We start from the raw sequence: 22,949 nt of genomic DNA on the forward strand, positions 1-22,949 counted from the left end.
AAAAAAATCATGAAGACCCAACATCCAAAAAGTCCAAGAAGATGTTATGGAGCCTTTTACTGTATCTTCAGTCTTTAACCTCTGTTTAGAGTTTAGCTTAAAGGTTTCCTGACCAGCTTGAACAAAATGAATACTCAATATTAGCTCCATCTTGCTGTTCCCAAACCTTTTAACCACATCTCGCTGTCCTCTGCAGTTGTCATGGAGATGACGAATGACCAGCCACATCACCCGGCCAAAACCAGAAAGAGTAAGCTGGACACTTAAGATAAGAATTGTCTTTTCAGTATTCTTCACAGTGAGTTTAAAGGCTCTCATCTTTGGATTGACATCGATGCCACATGGCGCTGACACCACCTGACCTGACTGTGATTGACCTCCACAGCCTATTAGGCCTTTTTCACAGCCGACGTTCTGACTTGGTCTTTCTAAAAGCAGCTCCCCAGCAAACAGAAGAAATTTCACTCTTTAAAATCAATTAAAGATGTATGTATGTGAATGTTTTTGGAAACTTTTTATTTGCAAAGCATGTTTGTTTACAGCTCCCCATCTCCAAGGAATGTCTCATGTGGGTGTCCACCCACTTTGGGCTCCGCCTCCCCCAGAAGACACCCTCTGGCTGTCAGCTTGATGATGTTTTTCAGCCAATTCCCTACTGTTCCGAAGCACAAACAGGTCTATTCTGCAGGGCTGATTGCAGCCAACGTTTCGCAAGAGACAGCGGAAAAAAAAGGTGTGGGGGTGTACAGTTTTTGGGTGCTCTCCAGATCATTAAAGTGTCGTGTTTCAGCCCCACACATTCTCTGCTCCCTTACTGCTGAACACTGAGACGTGGTCTCCACTTGTAATTCACAGGGAGGAACACAGACGTGTGTGTGTGTGTGTGTGTGTGTGTGAGGTAAGAGAAGACACAACAAGGTTGGCTATCATTCAGACCACACACTCATTACAAGCAGGGTGAGTGTATTAGTGTAATTGGGTAATGAAGGTGAGGCCAGGAGGGGCTGAGCATTGTTTCCCAAACATGTTGACTATGTCTATGTGTGTGTGCGTGTGCGTGTGTGTGTGTGTGTGGAAAGAGCAGGCTATATCACACACCATAAGAGGGAGCCAACAAGTCAGCTAAGCTCTGAACACACACAGGCTACAGTCACAGTTGTTCCCTTGGATTTTCCTTTGTTAGCATATGAAAAACGTGTGGCCTGTACGCGCAGGAGTGAAACGTCTCCACCCTTGATGTCCGTTTTCGCCATCATGCTTTTGCTTTAACAGCTAAATCAATCAGCTGTGTGTTTCCACTTCTAACAAGCTCAGCGGAGCCTTTTCTGCTTGGCATCTACTCTTTCTCTGCACTGCCAGTTCAGTTTGCAAGTTTTACACAACACCCATTTATACAGCTGGCTAAATATTTGCTCTGGTAAAGTAGCTCGCTCATGGGTACACAGTGATATCCCAACTGGGTTTTGGACCTACAATGTGTGAAAAGCCCTCTTTGCATATGGACTCTTTGCACCTGACATTTGATGTGGATACATATGAGTTGCTTTGTGTTTGGTTTACCCTGTTTCCTGCCCGCACATAGAATTTTTGGAATCTCTCCATTTAAAAAAGAATGATCTATGTTGTGAAATACCTTTTCATTTTTAATTTGCCCATTATATTCCATTCATACGCATTATTCAAGCTCTGTTATGACAAGTTTAAATGAGCGAAAAGGATAAATGTTCATTTCGCTGCCAGATTTCAAAGTTTGCTATGGCCAAAAGGCAAAGGCTGTCATTATCAGTTTAAGATACTAGCCACAAGTAGCCTTGAAGCCGAGCTTTATCATGGTTTTCGAGGAGCTAGACAGGCAACGATAATATTTTCAAGTCGGTGTGCAAATATATAAATCTTTTGTTTTGAAATTATAAGTATTTTCATTTTCAAGACCAAGACCAAAAGGTCTGAAAGAATGAGCCTAAAGCAGCAGTTCCCAACTTTATTGTGACCCCTTATAACAAAGCAGTGTCTGTGTCTGTTGATGATACTTATGATGATGGTCAAACAAAGAGCCATCAGCATTTCATTTGAACCCTTTATGCAGTCATTCACAAGAAAAACATAAAGATTAAACATGATTATAATCCCACAGATTCATCCTGTGACAACTTGTGGGGTCCAGACCCCCAGGTTAGGAACCCAAGGCCTAAAGGACACCAAGCACATGTGGTGATTATTATTAATGATAATTACGTGGTCGTGAAAGTATTAATTTCCTATTTTTCAGGTACAGCGGCCAGGCACTGAGCTTGTGCTTCATGGCACACCTTGAAGCAAAATAGAAAGTTGCTAGCTGTCTAAACACAGTGTAAAAAAGGCCACTTGTGTGACTTGTCAATGAACTAATAACATCAATAATGGCTGTATTCCACTCAGGTGTGCCAGTGTAACAGTTCTGTACATGCTGGCTCAGTGGCAGGATACTGGCACACCTGAATGGAACCAAAGCATAATTAATGTTATTAGTTCCACCTGTGCCTTCCCTGCAAGACGTCTCAATGTTGGGGGGTGAGGAAAGTCTACATCAGAATGTCAAAGAATTGATATGACACCATCAGAACTGCACAATGCTATTAAACAGTAGCTTGGTAACATTTGGAGTTACCTGTGATGTGGCCATGGTTGTGAATGAGTGGGTATTTAACCACAGCTAATGAGCCAATCAGGAGCAAGCAGCAGAAACGAAAACACAGCCGCCGCTCGCTTGGCACAGACCACACGGCGTGTTGTTGTTGTCGTTGGATGGCGGTGGAGTTCAGGCATTTCAGCCAGACCACAGTCCTGCAGACCTCACAGCCACCATAATGCTTTCCATGCCCTTTATCTGCTCCTTACATCTTCAGCAACGTTGGCCCTTATTCAGAAAATATGTTGGCACCGGCTCGCGCCCTTCTAAACACTCGTGGTCTGCTACTAGTTAGCACGAGGGGGAGCGTATGTTGATCCTCCAACAAGGTGTGTTTTTCTTGCCAGACGTCTTCAGGTCGTACAAGCTGTCACTGACCCATCATCTCTCGTGTCTTTTTTGGCAGCAGCACAGGGTTTTTGTCTGGTGGCATATAGTTACTCGTGAATAGGCCCATATACACTCTGATAGCGCTGCAAAAACACATCAGTGTGCCAAGAGTGATGCAGAGTGGCACACTTATGAAACTTGAGAATAGTCCTACATATTCGGTGTGTGTCTAAATGGCTTCCAAATGTGATGCATCTCAGCCGTGTGGCAATTTATCCAGTGTCAAGACTAGGAGAAATGGTTCACATGTTGGAAGAGGTGTGTTTTAAGGGCTCAGATTACGACAAACTGTATTTTCTCAAGTGTAGTCGTGTCACTCCGGTACAATGCAGGTGACAAGAATGCCTTTTAAAAATCACATGTAAAACTACAGCAGCTGTCTTATATTTCCATTAACAGTGTCCCCTGTTACTATCAGCAGCAGTGGAGAAAGTCTTCAGATCTAATTTAGTGGCTTCAGTAAGCTTAAAACACATATTTATATATTACATTTAGGTTTTCCCAGAAAGTTTTTCTTTCAGCAGCACATTTAAAATTCCACTCTCCTCATTTATATCAGGGCATCAGGGAATCTCAAATGGAATATCTAACATATCTACAATAACTACTGTGTCTGCAAGGCTGGACACCGTCACAGGTATATGAGAAAGTGTCCTCATTTGTAATTTGGTTGAACTGACCCTTTAATTGAAGTCGACCACATTTTCAAAGGTGGTCAAATTCAATTAAAGGGAAGGCTGCAGACATTTCCCTTCATAAGAATCTGCTTTCCATTGCGCGCACACTGCCTCTGCGACAAACACTGTCACACATTATTTGAGCACTGTAAGGGTCTAATGTTACCATACGAGATGAATTCATAGTGGAGTTCATTGTGGCATCAGCCACCCCATCAGCTCCCAGACCACCGAGTAACAGCCCAGTTTATCTGCCCCACTCCAGTGCCCGCAGTCAACCAGTCAGGGTGGGTTTTGTGTGCTCACATTGTTTATTTTAGCCCTCATTAAAATGCGGTGGGGTGGCTTTCTCTCTCCAGGCTTCAGTGGCTACTGTGGTGGGGAGATAGGGGACTGTGGTGGACCCCCTTGGGCGGCCCACAAAAAGCTGCCTCACCCCCTTCCCTTGCTTGCCACTCACCCCATCTGGGTCCTGCAGTCACACCCTGTGGCAGAGCTGCGGTTAACTGCGGCTGCCGGCTGGTAAAGAGGCGCAGTGAGAGTTTGAGGATACAAAGTCAAGTAGGAAAAGTGCCGTTCACTTTAATTACCACTAGAGGGTACTCAGCCACAGTGAGCTGAAAGAGGGGGAACAGTGACTGTTCTCGCAGGGGTTTGTTCTTATCTCCTTTACGTGGTCAGCACTTTTTCACAGGAAGCTCAAGGGAGGTTGTGAGTGTGTGTGGGTGTGTGTGTGTGTGTAAAGTAAGTGGTTTTAAAGAGAAAAAGGGCACCTCTGAGCCCCCGTCAGCTGTGTGGCTGAAAGACAACATGTGACGTCATGTAGTTCATGCCTCTGGGGGCCTCTGTCCAGGTTGTTTAGTCTCATTATGGGACTACAATAGCGGCCTGTTTTATTTTGTCTGAGACGGAAAAACTGTTAGACATAAAAGACTTTGCCCTGTCAGCAGCCGCACCTTAGCTCCACACAGAGGAAGATTCACCTTGCAGTGTATGTTATGCTAGTGTGTCAAAGCCTGCAGCCAATATCTGTCTGGTATGTGGTGAATTATTGCCGTGTCTATGGGCCTGTGCATGTGTGTAAAACTGCGTGTATATGTGTGTATTTTCAAAAGAGAATCATAGTCTTGTTGTTTCCTTTAAAAGGAATCAGGAAACGTCTATTGGTTGTGCTGATTATCCCAGGTGTGTGTGTGTGTGTGTGTGTGTGTGTGTGTGTGCAGAACAGACAGTGTGCATGAATGTCTTTGTGCTAAAGTGAACTAGCAGGTTCCCTTTCAGAGCCATACAGCACATCTAGGGAGAGAGAGAGGAGGTCTTTGAAGTTCTGGTACTGCCATCCATTTCCAGCCCGCTGGCTTTCTTTTCATGCCAGCCACGGCAGAGGCCAGGCCCGTTAAAGAGAAACGCCTCAGCTGGCTCCTCCCTGCCATGTCGCCATGGTAAAATGACAACAGACTACACTCATGACAGGAGAGCTCCTCTCTGTTTTGATTTTGGCTTTTGTTCCCACTGTGCCGCCCTAAAACAGTTGTCAGAAAGCAGCTGAAGTGAGCAGCCAGAGTGCAGTAGAAACAAGTGAGTGGAGAAGCTTGGAGCAGAAGGTAATGAGCTCGAAGCCAACGTGAACAGACGTACCCAATCTGATCACGCTGCAGGTGCAGGCCCTCCGTCCCTGGTTTCTCTCTGATCTGAACCAAGGCATCTTCTTTACTCGCCAGCAGCCATAGAGGATGCTATGACATTCAGCTTTAACACAGGAGGAGGAAAGGAGGAGGAGGAGAATGAGGGGAGATATATTGATTGCCCTTAGCTGCTCCTTCGTAGCCTGCGTGCATGGTTCGTGTCGGCTAAGCCCTCTAGACTAATGGCTTTTAGACCTCCATTAGGTCGCTGCAGGCTGCACGGTTTAAGTAAGTAACAAAAGGCTCTGTCAGAATGCTTTAAGCATTAATAAGACAGTCAGTGTTACCTCCACAGCCTGTCAGCTCATCAGGAAAGCACAAGTCGAGATCACTAAGCCAAAAGGCTGGTTTACTGTCGTCATTTTGAGCGTTTCCCTGGCTGAGCTCCTCTTGGTAAGCCCTGAGCCGGATTAGCTTGTAGACTTTGGGGAATTTGTTCGATTGAGCAGTGAAAGCTGTGGCTCGCTCACCCCGTAAACCTGCAATGTCCCCGGACTCGAGCGCAGTAAAAGCCCCGTCTCTTGCTGACAAGCATGTGAAGATGTGCCAGGAGTTCTGAACGTTTGTCCGGTTCACTTCATCATGAGAGACCTGTGGCCCGACACTGGGAGAAGGGGCTCAGTAGGAGTGAGGTTAGGAGTGCATCATTTGGCAACAGAACCGCAGGCCTCAACTGCCATGAGAGGCACAGGCTGTTGGCTTTTTTTTTTTTTTTTGTTGAGCTGTTTTCTGTTTCTGCTTCTAAGGCCATCTTGTTTTTATAAAAGTTGTTTATTAGGAGCAAGGTCCCTCTCTTTTGCAGGGGAAAGGCGCTGTGGCCTACACTGTTTTGAGGTCGCTGTAATTATTGGGTCGGTCTGGCTTTGATGGTGCACACTGGCATTTTGAGATGCAGAGAAGCTGCACATATCTAATATATGTATGGATTGACACGCATGCCCCACAACATGCACGTATATGTTTACTTCTCCAGCTGTATTTCATGCATGAGTCCAGATCATATTAATTTGATTCTTTTTCGCTGGTCTCTGTGTGTGCATGCTGGCCCATTTTGTCCAACGAACTCCTCCGCTCTCTGGATATTGTGTGGTGTGTTTCCCCCCGGTCTGTCTGTCTTTAATGCCACTGTGTCCCTGCAAGCCCTCAAAGTCCTGGGCTTTAATGCATCAGTTACCGTATTTTTCCACCGAGCCGACTGTCGCTTGCCGGGAAAGCTGCGCGTTGTGTGTATGTGCGTGCGTGCACTTGTGCCATTTTTGGAAGCATCCTTGTGTTCTCTCTGCCCCAGCGCTCGAGCTACGGAAGCCTCCTGGGTCCGTTTCTCCTGCGGCTGGACCACATACCCCAGAATCTTGCTTGGGTTGGAAGCATGTCCGCCTTTTTCCAGAAGACAAACTCCTCTACTGTCTCCCCATCCTGTATTAACAGGCTGTGTTTGGCCCTGGACTCACCATAACAGGTCCGCTCTGGGTTGCCGCTGGTTACAGTAAAAATCAACACCTCCTCTATACCCCAGACTGAGACTTTTCAATGTGTGGATCCAGTTTCCCCCACGTGCACTTGGCCTGTTCAATCATCAGGAGGTGTGTGTGTGAGTGTTGTGCTAAACTCTCCCACCTTTCAGGGCCTCTAACTGTAGTCTCCGAGGCCTGTTAATTAGCTTGATATATGTAATAATAGACTGAATGTCATTTGTCACCTCCTCTCCTTCCATCTATATTCTGTCCTTATAGCGGTGCATTTGTTGGCAGCGATGTTCTAGGATTACCCCTTCGCCATCAGGGGCATATCTCAAAGCTGCTCCAAGACCAGGACAGATCTAGACTGGCTTCTTATTGGCTGGCTGCTCTCTGGTCTGCCAGCCAAGCAGGAAACAATAGAGGGCCAGAACAATGAGCTGGCTGCACATCAGTAGGCCTCGCTTGGGCCTCTCCCAGACGCTACGTCTTATTTCCTTTTTGATTACTCACGCCTGCCTGATGAGCGGCACACTCACACTCCTCTCTGTCTGCCTGCCTGTGAGAGAAATCACAAAGAAAAGACTTTTATGTAGGAGACTGGTTTTGATTTGGAGGCTGGAATGCCTTTGTGATAATGTCGCAAGATTTTTTGGCAGGGGTGTGATGTGTTTGAGACAAAAGGAGAAAGGTTTTTTTTTGGGAGGGGGGGTGGTTATGATGTGTGTGTGCGTTCATGATTCAGACACATTCAGGTATCAGCAACTACATTTCTGAATATTCTATGGCTGAGTGTGTTGGTGTGCTTTTCTCTGCTGATTTATGTTAGTTTCCACTGATGGCCTTCCAGGATCTGCCCATAAACAGCCTTTAAACAGGGGGAATAGTAGTGCTGGCACTAAAGTCCAAACTGCATTGCCACCCAAGCGTGCAGATCGCCTGCTGTGGGCTGGGTCCCCTTCGCCTGGCCCTCGCTGGCTCCCACCGCTGCTCGTTACCCCCCCACCCACCCCCCCCTCACAGCCAGGCCGGAGGTAGGAAATCAAACCAATTACGGTTGTATTTAAAGAAAATTGGAGCAGGGCCGGAAAAGTGGGGGCATTTCCAAAAACCACAAAAAGAAAACTGCAGGGCCACTCTTTGGCAAAATACAGAGTAGCCGTGGAGTCGCATGGCACTTCTCAGAAAGCACAAGGAGAAATCTTTTGTTCAATTCAGCGTATCACCAATAAATTTTTTTTTTCTAAATAACACATCTTGAGGCAGTTGTATACCAACTAAACGTCCACCACAAAGCTATGTGTTTCCTTGCGTTGTCTTCAATAATCTGTCTCTGTGTCCGTCTCAGTGAGTGAGATTGATGGGTTTTGCTCCCTGGTGGACCTGTTTGATGGATGGTTTTTAAGGACCGGCTGTGTTTATGTTCAGGTCTGCCGTGCCCTGCTGCGAGTGGCCTGCCAGAAGGCCGCACCTCATAACGTGGCTGAATACGCCAAGACGTCCCACAGCCCAAATCCTCCTTGGCTCGCTGCGCTGCTGCAGCCCCTGCTGAGGTACCGTATAGGGCCCCTCATAAAGCACAAACACCTGTAGGCTTCAAGCTGGGGGAGGATGAGGTATTTGTATGCATGTGTACGATCCTTTGGCCAGAGCGTGTCACAGTCTGAGACCGTCTTTACAGCCAAAAAGCTTGTCTGGGATCAGTGTTGTAATTGCCACCCCCTGATCTGATGCTTTCTTTCTGATCCTCCTCCTCGCTGTCATCTCTCAGGAAAACCCCCTCATTACCAGGCCCTGAATGTAAATGCTTCATTTTCCATCCCCCCACAGGCCCTCTTTGTTCCACGGGCCATTTGGCTGTTATATTTCAGCACTTAAAAGCAATTATTCCTGAGTATGAATGCTCCATAACAGACATCTCCAGACACTCTAAAGATACATTTCTTCCTTCATCTTCCTCTTCTGCCTCATGGGCAAAAACAAAAGGAGGAGAAATCAAGGTGTCTGGTGTCTGTGTCTAGATCAACACACATATAACACTTATGTCTGCATGGATGTGGGTATATCCACATACAGCACACACTCATAGCCGACGATATGCCTTTGTCCGTGCAGGTGCAATAACACACACTCAAACTGTTTACCTCACACGCACACACCATAAAGAGTGTAAGACGATCTCCCATTAAGGGTGAAAACAAACCAGTGAGTGGGAGGTGTCCCCCGAGGAAGTCCACAGTGGCTATAGTGGAACCGTGGAACCATGGGAACTGGTAAGCAGAGGCCTTCGGGGCAGCCACGGCCAGACACGGGGGTGTGTAATACTGCCACACACATACACACACACACACTTTACACACAGGAGACACAAACACCAAAGCAATGGCTTATAGCCACCTCACCTGTCTAACAATAACAATAGCTGACATTTTATCGAGCGTCAGCTGGAGTTTGATTTATTCAGACTCGCCTTTGATTGTCTCGATGCTTACGATCAACCTGCCAAAATAGCAGCAACAATAAAAGGGACTGTTTGGGAAAGAGCGATGATATAAGAAACATGACGACAGAGATTTTTGTGAAGCTCTTGTGTTTAGTGACACTTGAGAGGATGAGGGGGAAATATGTTTTCAATGTTGTCGCTCTGTCTAACAGTTTATGGGTTCGAGCGGGCTGTAGGTCTGTGGTGCTTCAGCGGTTTTCTCTGATTTCTTTACAGCCACAAGAGCCCTTTCTGGTGAAAGGATATTAGTCATCTAGATTGGTGGAGAGTCTCCGAATGGCATTTACTTTTAGACATGGCAATAAACAACTGAAGGCATACATTTCTCTGACTCTGCTGCTTCCGCAGTAGATAGTGGGAACAAGAGAAGAGAGGACGATGTAAGCTTTTAATGGCCATTCATGTTCCCACGTGATCCAAAACCGACTTGAGCAATCGTCCTCGTTTTACTCACTACTTGCGTACATGGATGAAAAAAGTAATGGAGATAGAAAGATAGAAAGTGTGTATGTGAACCGCCAATTTAGTGTGTTCCCCTGCTTGAACAGGAAGTGAACACAGACCTGGTCCACAGGGATCTCTCTTTCCCTTCCTTGCCTTCTTACCCCCCCAAATCAGGACCCCACTGTGATAGGGGAAAAGCCTGGCAGAGTGCTGCAGTGTGTGGTGTTTGTGCTCTGTGTGTGTGTGTGTGTGCGTGTGTGTGTGTGCATGTTAATTTCCTGTTTTATAGAGGAAGCAGTGTTCGCGTGTACAGATCGTTCAGATTTTCTCTGTGAGAAAAAAAGGACAGAAAAAAAGCGATTGTGTCAATTCTCATGAATCTGTATGGGAAACAACTAGCATTGTTTCTGGGAAGCTGCCCCACTCTCTCAGTAAAAACACATCTTGCTCTACTTGCAGAGTGCAAGTACAACGTCTAGCTAAAACTCTGAAAAGCGTGTCATTTCACCCTTCCAGAAAACGAAAAATCCTAAAACGCTACAAGCTGTTATCCACTAATATCAAACGTTCTCCTTTCCCCCCCTTAACTAACTAATCAAATTAAGGCCGGATTGGTTAGACACAGAAAGTTGTGGTCATCGTGCAATGACAAGAATTTAAATCCGAGCCATTAGGGCATCTAGTTAAAAATTAGCCGCTGTGGTCTTAGCCAGAATACCCTCTAACCATGGGCTGGGCCACAGGTCCACCATGCAGAAGTCTGTTGGGTTTCTACAAATAAATGTGCAAAGGTCCTCTTCTGGTTTTGACTCATTTACATGTCTTGGTTTCCTGTGATGAGATGAGTGGGGAAGGATGACTCATTCAGCAGACTGTTTAGAGAGTTGCCTTTTACTTATCATCTTTGTACGACTGCCACCTCGTTAATTTCTTGAATTGCAGCTGCTGCAGCAAAAAAAAAGATAATTCTATAATTAATCCAAAATAGTGGGATTGAAAAATAAGACATTATTTTTCACAACCAATAGGAATCAGTTTCTTTGAGGAGTATTTTTGAACAAATCTTATACATGCATTATACATTTTTGGGAGGCATTTCTGCTTCATTGTGGTAGTGTCAGGAGGAGAGAGGCAAGAGCAGCAGTCGATGACGTGCAGCAGAGGGCCCAGACTGGAACTGAAAAAACCCAACACATCTTATATTGATGCTAATCGGTAGATTTACTTTACAGAATGACATTTGTTGAAATAGTTGAAAGTGCATCCTTGTCTGACTTTTTCACTTTTTTCAAAGACAACAACATGAAATGTAAACCTAATATTCAGACTGCAACGAACAATGATTTTCATATTTCATTCATTTTTTTTTTGCAGAAAATAGAGAAAAATCTGTTTCCTATCATCCCAACAGCCCAAAACTCAAAGACATTCAGCTCCCTTCATCTTAAAGTCATGTATCTTGCAGTGGTGCAATAGAAAAAAACGCCTCAATGCCCTGTTTTTCTGACATTTTCAGATCATCTGACCTTCGATCTTCAAATCTTTTAACAGCCACTCTCTCTCACACACGATGGTGACCTTCAGTTTATGGTGGCAGCTCTCTAGATCGACCTGATAGTGAGACTGTTTCTGCAAGAGCCTCGTGCCAGCTTTCAGTGATCCTCTGGGTCTGAGAGGAACGGCTCCTGGCCCCGTGGAGAGGTGCTCCACTGTGGGAACTGGGAGCTGCGTGGCGTTTTGCAACACAGAAGGGTCTCTGTAGACCCAGCGTGGATGAGAAATACCTTCACTGGGATCCCTCTGAACTAGGAGCCCCCTCTCTCTCTCTTCATCTCTCCCCCCTGTCAGTGAGGCAGCACTGGTCCGCCAGTGTGAGAACAGTTGCATCACAGTTCTCGCGGTTTCTTAGCCCCTGGCCCCTGTGTTTCTCGGTCAATCTGTGGGAACCCTGACTTTGGACGGCAGCCTCTGTTCCCACCACCAGTCTGGTTAGAAAATAGACTTCTGGTCATGTACCAGGCACCCAAACCGAGCCGGTTCTAGCCCGCTCCTTCTCACGGGTCTGGGGGAGGAGAGGTCAGCGGCTGCAGAGGAGGCCCTAATGGCTTTCTTATGCAGGTACCGCAGAGGCGACGCGGGATACTGTGCTCATGAGAAATGAGAGGGTTTTAACGATTCTGAGCTCTTTCCAAAACACTCCCTCTGTTTTCCTCTGCCTCCTCTATCTCTCTCTCTGTCTCTGCCTCTCATTTAAATGTATAAATAGCGCTTTAATCGTTCACATCTTTCTGATTAAGTGGAGATAAAGTTTTGCAAGGGACAAGGCTCGCTTTTTGTCCGCAGAAACGTCAAAAGACACTGCGCTGTTGCGCACAACAAATGATTGACTTGACGAGCTGCTTTTCCCTCAATGCTCCTCATTGTTTTCACTTCTTCTTCTTTCCTGTGACGTTCACGTCCCTGCCTCCAGCCCCTCTTTATGTTTCATCCACTTAAAATGCAATTTTCTATGTCGCCCTATAAACCAATTCATCATGCCTTTGACTGCAATTACATCCAGACGAGCGGCCTCCTCCAGGAAAACGTTTCCCCTCTTTCCTGCGGAGTTACAATTTTCGGAAGAACAACAGCAGAGAGGGAACAGGGAGGAGATACAGAAAAAAAAGCAGCTCAGCTCATGTACATCCATGACAAGGACGGAGCCAGATGAGAGCTCCTCTGCTCCCCACATGTGGACGAGAGGTCTCACAGAGTGTGTGAAGACAGCTGGAAAATTCCCCTGAGCCCGGCCTAATTGAAAGCTTATCATCTTCTCTTTGTGCTTCCTGCGCTTCGCGGAGAGCCGCTCTGCGAGGAGACCTGGAGGAGACAGCGCAGATCTGTCACACACTCACACGGCGAAGTGGAGCTCTGGCTGTCTGGGTGGAGGCTGGTGTGAGATCTGTCAGCAGGGGATAGTGTGTGTGAGTGTGTGCGTGGAAATGCTTTGAGCGCGGAGTTAATTGAACACAGCGCGCATCGAGGCTGCGTGTGTGCGTCCTGACGCTTTGTTGTGGTGCCAACGCTGCCCCCATAGAAGGCCTGACGCACACACAGCAGCAGCAGCACAGAAGGGACAGAGCCGATTGAGAAGAAGGGATAAAAGAGATACAGCAGAGTGTAAACAAGGAAAATAAAAGAATCTGATGGGGGGGAAACAAAGCGTTTAGAGGCGAGAGCCCTTTCATGGCGCATCAACAGGTGGCATTAGTTTGAGAGTGAGGAATTGTGGGTATTGTGTTTCAGGTTAACCACATGAGACTTCTGAAATCAGACCACCCCGCGAGGTTGGTCGCATCTCCAGTGTTTAATCTCGTGGCCCGGCTTCAAATGGGCCAAACAGATGCCATCAGCGCCGCATAAATTAACAAGCACGCAGCTGGTAAGAAAGACGGCCGACATTCCAGACTTCTCCTGTATTGTTTTTAACAAGTGACAACTTGCCGACGCGCGATAACATGGAGGCTGCCCGGGCGGTGTTGGATTCCTGAGCTGCGCCGTATTTACGCTCTGGGTACCACCGCGTCGACAGCCGAGGCGCTTTCAAACCCAGGAGAAGTGCGGGGTAATTGGCAGTGAGACTCTCACTAATAGGGGAGGAGAGGATAATTACTGAAGGTTATTGGGATGGATGGTTAGGAGATGGAGGCAAAAGCATAGATGGTAGGCTATTCACTGTATGAGGCTGAAGAAGAAGATGATGAGGAGGGTTTGTTGGATCAGAACGTGCTGGCATGAGATCGGTTCCCATGAACGTTTATGGGGTTTTTTTTTTATCCCCCCTCTCATTTGTCAGCTGACGTGATGGTGTCTTGGTTTCTGGAGGTGAATTATACCCAGTGCCTCCGTGTTTAACGTCTTCACTCTCAAATCCTCCCACTGTTTCTCCATTAAATAACTCACAATCCAGACTTTTGAGCATTGAGTTTCAAAATTAGAGAGCTCTCATGATATACAATTGTTTTTGTAGTAAAGTGAATAATGCAGAAGAATGTGGCCCTAAATGCTGAGCCCGAATCTAATGTGGGTGTGATTTTCCTCAAGAGAGAAGGTGGTACCATTAAAGCTGAAGGAAAAACGATGTGTTCTCATAACGCTCTCCTGGACTTCCTTTAATGTTCCCTAAAAGTCATTTTAATGCAATAAACAGCAGCTGTGAAGACAAAAGTGAGACACATGTTTTTTAATTAAAATGATTAAAAACTACATTATCAGCAAACTTTACAAGCACTCAATATGGAAGCATGAACGATATCATTACATACATGGATGAAATTCTTAAATTAACATATCAGTTTCAGATGTACATGCTTTGAGCATAAAGAGAAATGAAAGGAGCAAGATGAATTAACATTTTTGGTATATGAAAAGGAAAAGGGGCATCTTGTAAAAAGAAAAAAGTAACATTGTGCTCTTTAATCCAATATACAATAAAATACAACTCACTTGTACACTTTGGCTTCCTAGTTTTGCATAAAGAATGACATTAGAGATCAAGACATGATTTCTTTCCCATCATTACCATCCTGACAGTATTACAGGCAGTTGTGACGATCTTTGGTTTTGATTTTTGAAGGAACCACACAAACATAAGTACACGTGTGGTTTCTCTAGCTGCATGATTTTTTTGCCCATAATAAAGTAAGGTCCTCTACAGTATGAAGGCTCCAGAGGAGACAGCAGGGAAACATGCTTTTCCTCTACATCAAAGGAAGACAGGAATGAGACATGGCTGCTGATTGTTAAAAAAGAGGAATAAGGCAGAGGGTCTTTATGTGAGATCTTCAGATCACCTTGCATTACTTATTTTTACCTGAGCTGCAAATGCGAGCCTTTTTGGATCACTATTTGAAATCAAATCTCACTTTTACAGCAACTAAAGACCCAATTTTAAGAGTCACGGATGCTTCCTTCTTGTGGAAGACTCTTCTGGTAGATATAAGACACCTGATACCTGCTGTAAATACCTTCACACAGCTCCCACCCGGATGATCTGTGCAGGCGTATGAATTATTGGCAGAGCCGTGAGCCCCTGGCACTCACGATTGGTGAATTAGACCAGAAAAGACAGAATCAGGGCCATAAAGGCTTCAAAGCACTCACTGATTATACAGAACAAAGGGACCTGAGCACAACAAGGGTAGGCTTTTTTTTTTTTTTTTGCATAACTGCCCTTGGTGTCGGTAAGAAGATACCACTCTGACCCCACATCCTCCTCCTCCTACCCCTTCATCCTCACACTCTTCCTCCTCCAGGGATAGAGGGATCACATGTGTAACTGCGGGGGAAAGGCCCTCCGGACAGGGGGAATGTGCACACACACCTGTGGTGCAGGAATGTGTGTGTGTGTCTGATGACGATTTGTTAAAAGGACACTTTAAGTGTGTTCAGCAAATATACGTAAAGGAATATTTAATATTTACTTCGGCAGAGTTTCAGCTATTTCTAATTACATAACCAAAAAAAAGAGAAATGAGAGTTCAAACATAGTGCAAAAATTAAGCGAATGGCTTATTTAGCGCAGGAAGGCAATAGTTTAAAAGGTTACGGCTCTAGATACACCATCTCACTAACAGAATCTGTTGGGCGTGGTTCATAAGGAATAAAAGTTTTTAGTGCATCAAAGCTACATTTGAACACAAAATAATTACATTAAAGGTTTTGTTTTTTATAATTTAGTAGCAATATATTACACAAATTCCAAATTTATACTTAACAACAAAATATGGTATATATACTGTATATATATATAAAAAAGGAAAGATAGAGAGAAATGCTTAAGGATTTTGGGGGTATGCGCACATTTCCTCACAATTTGGCTCAAATAAATATCAAAAGTAAACCGTGTCATCCAGTTCAAAAATATCAGACCAGGACTTTTTTTTTTACTTTTTTTTCAGAAAAGGGCTTGAATCAAAAATCTAAGGGAACAGTAACGAGTAGACACAACAGGACTTAAATATTCCTGCAGGAAAAGAAACCAATAAACACCCCTCTGTCTTTTACATTCTTCAAAATATCAGCCATTGTCCTGTTGAAACTGGATACACTGATGACACAGCAGAGGAGAATTCATTTCTGAAACATGTGAGTCCTGACAGATAATACGCTTCCCTCTCAGCGACTGTGTTGAAATCCACGGCATACCGTAGCACCAAAGGCTAATGAGTCCTTTTGGATAATAAATTAGGCAACAAGGTACTGCATGAGTACTGTGAGCACATGTATCAGACCTGGATGCAACTGACGATGTCTTCACAACTGACACGACTTTTTTTTTCTTGTTTTTTTTTTTTTGCAATATTCAGGTTTGTACAGAACTTAAAGCTTAGAAGGACTGATTGCTACAGCAGTGCAGCCATATGCCTTGGAAGGATGTCGGAGTCATCACTCAGGGAGCAGACATCCGGTCCGACTGCTCTCCTCCACTGGCCGAGTGAGTTGGATCAGTCTGAACAGTGTGTTTGATGAGAGTCCACTGTGGTTTTTCAGTTCATCAGCTGTCCTGATCGATCATACCGTCATTGTCTTTTGTCTTTAACGAGTACCTGTTTACGCCAGACCAGTCATCCTGAAGGGTTACTACGGCTTCTCTGGTTTTACCCTCACGTCTATTTACAGCTGAACATAATCTCGACTTTTATGGCTTTTATAGTCCTTTTAAGAGTACATGTTTTAGCACAGTGCAGGAGTTTACTCAAAATTTACAAAATACATGGAAGTCTTGAGAGAGTTGGTACAACGCAGAAAGTCTTTAAAGCGAGTGCTGGAGAAATAAAAGACAAACATGCAGCATTTCTCTTTTTTTGTTTGTTTTTTTCTTTCAGTGTTCATCTTTTTTTTTTGTTCATCATCCTCTTGACTTTTCCTCCCTCTGATTGTCTAGCTGTCTGTCAGTCAGTAAGGCCTCCAGACGGACTCATCCAAACGGCCCGAGGCCGTCATGGCAGTGGGGGAGTTGCTGTGGCTGCCGTCGGCCTCCACGCCCTCGCTCTGGGTGTTCAGGCCCGGGTTCATCAGGCTGTTGGTCCCTCCGGTGCCCGTGGCCCCCGAGCAGGACAGCAGGCGGGTGGGAGAGCGCTCGCCCCCGGTGTTCCCTGGCGCCACCATGGAGAACTGGTAGGATCCAGAGCCTGTGCCGTAATACAGGTAGGAGTTTGACTGGAAGTTCTGGGTTTGGTTGTTTGAGTAGGGGGGCGGCAGGTAGGTGTGGTATCTAGAAGAGGCTGACATGCTGAGGCCGCTGATGCCGGTGCTGGAGGTGTTGGCAGAGTAGGGGAAGGCCCCGGGGTAGTGCATGCGGGGATCCGAGAAGCGAGGGTCAGTCAGCGGTGACAGAGACGGGAAGGTGGTTCTCTGCTGGAAGAGATCTGTAGTCCCTGTTGGCAGAAACAAAAGGAAAGAGTCAACGAAAATTCGGCCATGAATGAAAACTGCTGCCGTGATTATGAAACAAGGGGCTCAGAGATTTCTCATTTTCTATTATTCTAAAAAACGTCCCTCATCTCCAGAACAGCATACTTCCCCAAACCCCAAATTCTGAGCTCAGGTTTCTTGCGATATGCCTGTCCATGGAAATGTTTGCTGAAAGTAATGAGCTGAGACATTTTTTTGCTTAATAACAGTCATCAAACACTGACAGCACATCATCCCACAGCCCCGTGCACAAGACTGGAGTTATGAGAAGGCCCCCTTGCCACAGCCCTCCTACCACTCCTTCAAAAGGAGAGCAACGTACAGTATTCTGTCTTACTCGGAGCAATGAAAAGAGGCATTGTCAGTGCTGAAGGATGCTTTGTATAAACACCGACGGCTTGTTGCACTCTTATACAGCTCGTCATAAATCAGACTAAGGCGACAGAGGCAGACAGTCACAATCAGAGACAGACAGAGACGGATATAGAAAGGAAAGCGGGAGGGAAGGCAGAGAAACAGAGAAAAGAGTGTGTGACTATCGGCTAAACTAATGTGTATCACAGTCCAGGACCTGTCAGAGTTAACTGCTAAGTGTAATCTCACAGGTAATGGAGCAGTGTGAACCCAGCTGTTAGGACTTCAGTTTCACTGCACACTTTCTAATTTATTCAGCTGACAAAAGGGAAATAAAAATATTGCTCAAGGGTTCGACTTGGCAGTCTGCTTCTCTGAGATTTGGGGGCCGCTACTGTCACCAGGTTAGTTCCTTAAGTCAAACACCATATTGCCCCTCACACTGAGCTGAGGAGCACTATTGGCTGGTCTTGCATCCTGAGCATTCGTATGAACCATTCACTGTTCTGCCGTCGTGTAGGACTTCTGAATGCTGCCTGCTGCCACCTTTGGTTTGGGCAGTATGTTCATCATATATCTGCTGTATTATGTAGTTTAGAAGGTCCTATATCAGTTTTAGGAGTTTAAAATCACCGGGGCAATGCTTAGTAAACCTCTGTTGTATTTAACTATTGATTTCTCAAGTCAGTTTGTAGTTTTTATGTTTCTTACCAAAAAGCAGTTAAATCACACACTGGCATCACAGCTGTTTATTTATCTAAACGCTGCATTATAATTGTCATTTAGAGTCTTGCGTGACAGGTTAAGCACGTCGAGTCTCAAACTGTTTAGTAATTGAGTATCATGACACTCAGACACTTTGGAAGAAGGTAAGGTGGCCAGCAGCCAGGCCGAAAATACTCTGGAACTGTGAACGCCCTTAATCTGGTTGTACGCCACAACAACTAGAGAAGAGTTCCTCATACCTGATGTCAACATGCAGTGCGCTCTTTCCACACCTGCTGCTCGCACACACACTCGCACAGTCACACACACCTCGGCCCGTGGATTATTTGTTTGTCCGCATGTGGATTTCACGGGTCCGATGTGCCCACATGACTGCCAGTGTAAAATGTGGATTTGGATGGCAGAGAAAAGAGAGCTTGTATTTGTGAAATAGCAAGCGATTGCACGCCACAGCCCTGAGGGGGGAGAATGCCAAACTTGCGTGCCACAGTCTTGTTGAAATGTCTTTTCCCTATGTCTGGAGAACTGGGTCCATTTTCAGCTACAAAAAAAATCTGTTCCTTTGCAATTTCCATGGCCCCTGCTATACTCTTTTTTTCTTTTTTCTTTTTTTCTTTTTTTCAACAACACATTTCTGCAGTTGAATTTCCTCTTCTTTTTGGGATGAGGGAGCTCGGTGGTGGTGGGGGGGCTGTTTCTTTTTCCAGAGTCTACCAGGCACCGGAGTCGGGCTGCATATCTGATTTCACGCGAGGAAAATCCAGCCTTCAGCTGCTGTTGATTCGGGTGAAGTGGAGTCGGCCCACTAATTCCTACCGGACTCCCAAAAAGCCTTCTCTCTCTCCTCTCTCTCTCTCACTATGTCCCTTCATCTGTCTGTCTGTGCTAAATTTAGGCTTCAGGGTGAAAGCCAGGGAGGGGATCTTTGGCGCGGGGGCTTGATGGCAGCCCACCCCGCACATGATCTCCTTTTAATTGAAGTCGGTGGAAACGTGTTGGCTAAACTGCGGTGGGGATCGACTCCTGTGTTCTGTCAGGGGAAACTGGACTCGACACTTATCACAACACCTTAATGGGCTTGTGCAGTATCAAGCTTTTGGCTCTGAGCCAGAAGGAGCCTGCTGCCACCGTCGACTCTCTACAGCACAGTAGCTCCCTCTGGAGGAGAGGGCTGAACAAACTGTTTTGTAATTGAGAAGCAAAGTTTTGCAGTCTGCTTTCTCTCCTTCTTAACCATGTCGCATACCTTACTGCATCCCCACCCTCCCCCACCCAGTATAAATACAGGCTGCGCTGTTGTGGCTGTGGTAACCGTGGTGTATCTTTGGCAGAGAGGGTCTTCCTAACTGAGCCTAGTAGTAGCTGCCTGTAACCTCTGCGGCCCGAAACCACACATGATCTCCATTAGGCTCATCTGAAACGTGTTGACTAAATTGCAGGGACAGGAGAGGGGATGGACCCCAGAGGGCTAGCTGGCACAGTCTGCTGTCTGTGATGTTCCCAGTCTATGAAGCGGGTAGCTGGGAATCAGGGCTTTTATAGAGAACATAGTGTTCCAGCCCTCTCTTTCCTCCTCTAGCTTTGAAGCATAGCGCCACGCACTTACTTAATTCTGCAACACAGAGGGTAGAGTCCTCCTCCTTTCTGCTTAGCCCAAGAAGTCCACTAGTCCACAGTGAAGCGTGCAACCCAGATATGACAGGAGGTTTGCCTCATTTGCGTACGGGAGAAACTGATTTTGGTTGTTAACATAAGGGCAAGTTTGAGGCGGTCATGTCTGTGTGTGTGTGTGTGTGTGTGTGTGTGTGTGTGTGTGTGTGTGTGTGTGTACGCGTGTGCGTCCGCATGTGGTGGCTGGCGATGGGAGGATGCAAATCCAGGCGCTCACCTGTGAAATGTTTACTCAGGCTTGATGCAAACTGTGACGGCCAGCGCCCTGGGAATGGTGTCTCAGGCAAATAAGTGGAGGGAAGGAAAGGGGAGAGAGAAAACCCCAGACTCGTCCTGCTACGCATAAAGGCACAGTGTGCCGCGCAGCGAGACTGTTTTCCAGTCTTCCCCCTCATGTCGTCCCTCAAGAAACATTGCTCGTCCTTGCAGAGGCAGACAGCGTCATTGTATTTGTTGTAAGAATAGACGCCGTCATAACAGACAACAGGGTGGCGATGACGGAGCAGCACAATGCCGGGGCAGAGCTGCCGCCACGCAGGCCGAAGAATAGGAGACCCAAATGAACACAAATGATCTCCAGGTGTTTTTTTAAGCGGCATGGCTCTGGGGCCGGAGCATCATGTCGAATGCAAATGATAATCACCTCTGTACTGTGGCACCACGGCCAACAGCCCCAAAGCCTCGTCCATGTTGGGCGCTTCATCATGTGAGCACAGAGGATTTTGCATGTCCCCAACTTGTGAAACGCAATACAAGCAATGGTGAAGGAAAGGAGATTTTCCTAATGCATCAACAAACAAGGTGGCATGATTAATATGTTTGTTTGTTCAGTAAATCCTTTTCTATGAGCGACGTGATACTTCCTTGTAAAGCCGCTGATGTGATGTGTGTTTTGCTGACCTTAGGCCATGTATCCTGTTATTGTAAGGATAAAAGTATACGAATACAAGTAGCATCATAGTTTAATACTTGTTACATCTCTGCCACATTTTATTTACTGTCTGGATGTCCTGGCATTTCAAACATATGCCTTTATGATTGTCTCGCCCTGCAGTCAATCTCTCGCCCTGCACAAACAGTAACTTATGTAAATATGTAATTCCCCGGTCTCAACACTCTGCTTCAGGCATTGTGTTATGTCTGCATTCAAAAAAAAGTCTCTTTATTCTTTCTTCTGTGTGTGTGTCTGAATGCGTGTCCTCATCACAGTGTGAGTGGATGACTCAGCACGTCTAGTGTGGTGTGGTGGTTTTCTGGGTAGGGGGCGGAGAGGAGACTGAGGGGGCTGTTAGACAGCAGCAAAGATCCAAATCGCCAAGAAAATGAAAGAAGGAGGGAGTGGGAGGAAAGGAAGGAGAAGAAGGCAGGCAGGGTGGTGGCGTTCGAGGAATGTTCTGGGGTGTAGTAGGGCCCTACGGGCAAAACGAAACAGACTCCAAAATTGTCACAGCGTATGGCACGCCCTGTGTTATGCCCGCTTTTCTTGCCTCTTCAGTATTGTTTGTTTCAATTTCAGAGCGTACACTGATTAAAATGAATCAGTATGGAAATCTTCAGCTTGTTCTGAGATGTTCTTAAAGATGTGCCATTTGAAAGGTGTGAGCTCTCTTTGGCAAAGTGTTTTCGATTATCTATATTTTCTGAACCTGCTTGCTCACACTTTGCAGTTAAGGCCATGGCTCAGAAGAGTGACCACAGCCTGTATGCTGCCTGTTGACTGGGCCGCAGATTACCATTCCATGTTAGTCTCAGTAACTAACAAACACGCTTGAAAACAATTTCCTCAGTAACTCACACAATAGCCCTGGTGTGCATGTACGCACTCCTCAAGTTTGCTCAAATTCACATCAAAGTTGAGGTCAAATTGGGAAAACCTGGCTTTATTTTAGCAGCCAAGATCATAGTTCCACAGCAGGTCTGTGGAATAGTACAACGGCTAGAAAAAAGGGCACTGCAGTGTCTCACCTGGCCATGGTCTCAGGTCCTCCTCCACCTTGCATGTCTTCAGAGCGGGGGTGTCCATTTGATCCTGCCACAGGGCTGGTGTAACACAAAATATGAACAACAGGTTAACAGTAGAATCCACTTGTTAGAAATAAGTCAGTGAAGGACTTTGTGGAACGCAGATAAACGTGTGTTGTGTAGATGTACAGGGCGAGGAAGTCACTGCCTGCGCCATAGAAATCTGAAGCACAAGCCAAAAAACCTTTTCACGACAGACTTGTCAAAACTGTCTTGACATCTGGCGGTTTGGAGACGTGTCTTCCTGTCACAGGTTGGCCTCTGCTGACTGAGCAGTGAAGACTGGGAAGGGGCGGGGAGGGGTGGTGGTTCTCTCACCAGAGTGAGACCAGGCTTGGAAAAACATGCCTGATGGGTGCATGGAAGATATTTTTGAATCTTTCAGGCGAGACACTGGAGGGCCAGCGGAGACCTGTGAAGTGCAGGACACTCGCTAGCCTGTCCAGCCAAGCTGTCAAGAAGCGAAGGAGGGTCAAGGACCTACTGGCCCAACGCGTGGGACCCTGCTTCACACTCAACGTCCACACCGCAGGAGGGGTGACACAAACAGGGGCTGTTTGCTCTAGGTCTGAGACGGTGCAGTTGTTACAAGACAACTTGCACGCAGCTCTGTGGACATGGGCAGCCTCAGAGGTGCAGTGTACATGCCTCTGAACAGTGCCACAGATTGTTTAAACATTTATCCTCAAACGTACGTAATTCTTTTCATCATAAAGACAGAAACCTGCATATTCTATCACCAACTTTTTCTCATGGTCTCGCTTTTATTGACAGCAGCAGTCAGCCATGTGGTATCACTATGACTCTGCCATCCGCTGTCGAGATACCGCAATATAGTAAACTCCTAACCTCCTGTAGTGGCAATTAGGACTTAGGAGGATGCCAGAAGCAGAGAAG

General features: G+C 46.1%; 1 protein-coding gene across 1 annotated transcript in view; it reads right to left on the reverse strand.

The window, feature by feature from the left end:
• Nucleotides 1–14,031: 14,031 nt before the first annotated feature.
• runx3 (RUNX family transcription factor 3) overlaps nt 14,032–22,949 on the reverse strand; it is a 48,430-nt gene continuing 39,512 nt past the window's right edge. Inside the window, exons 7-8 of the mRNA XM_041954378.1 lie at nt 21,996–22,070; nt 14,032–17,242 (exon numbers count right to left, since the gene is read on the reverse strand). Coding sequence (XP_041810312.1) covers nt 16,761–17,242; nt 21,996–22,070 — 557 coding nt within the window. The 3' untranslated portion in view covers nt 14,032–16,760. The remainder of the gene's footprint in view (nt 17,243–21,995; nt 22,071–22,949) is intronic.

Source organism: Chelmon rostratus, chromosome 15 (genome assembly GCF_017976325.1).
Source record: "Chelmon rostratus isolate fCheRos1 chromosome 15, fCheRos1.pri, whole genome shotgun sequence".
NCBI classification, from domain to species: Eukaryota; Metazoa; Chordata; class Actinopteri; order Chaetodontiformes; family Chaetodontidae; genus Chelmon; species Chelmon rostratus.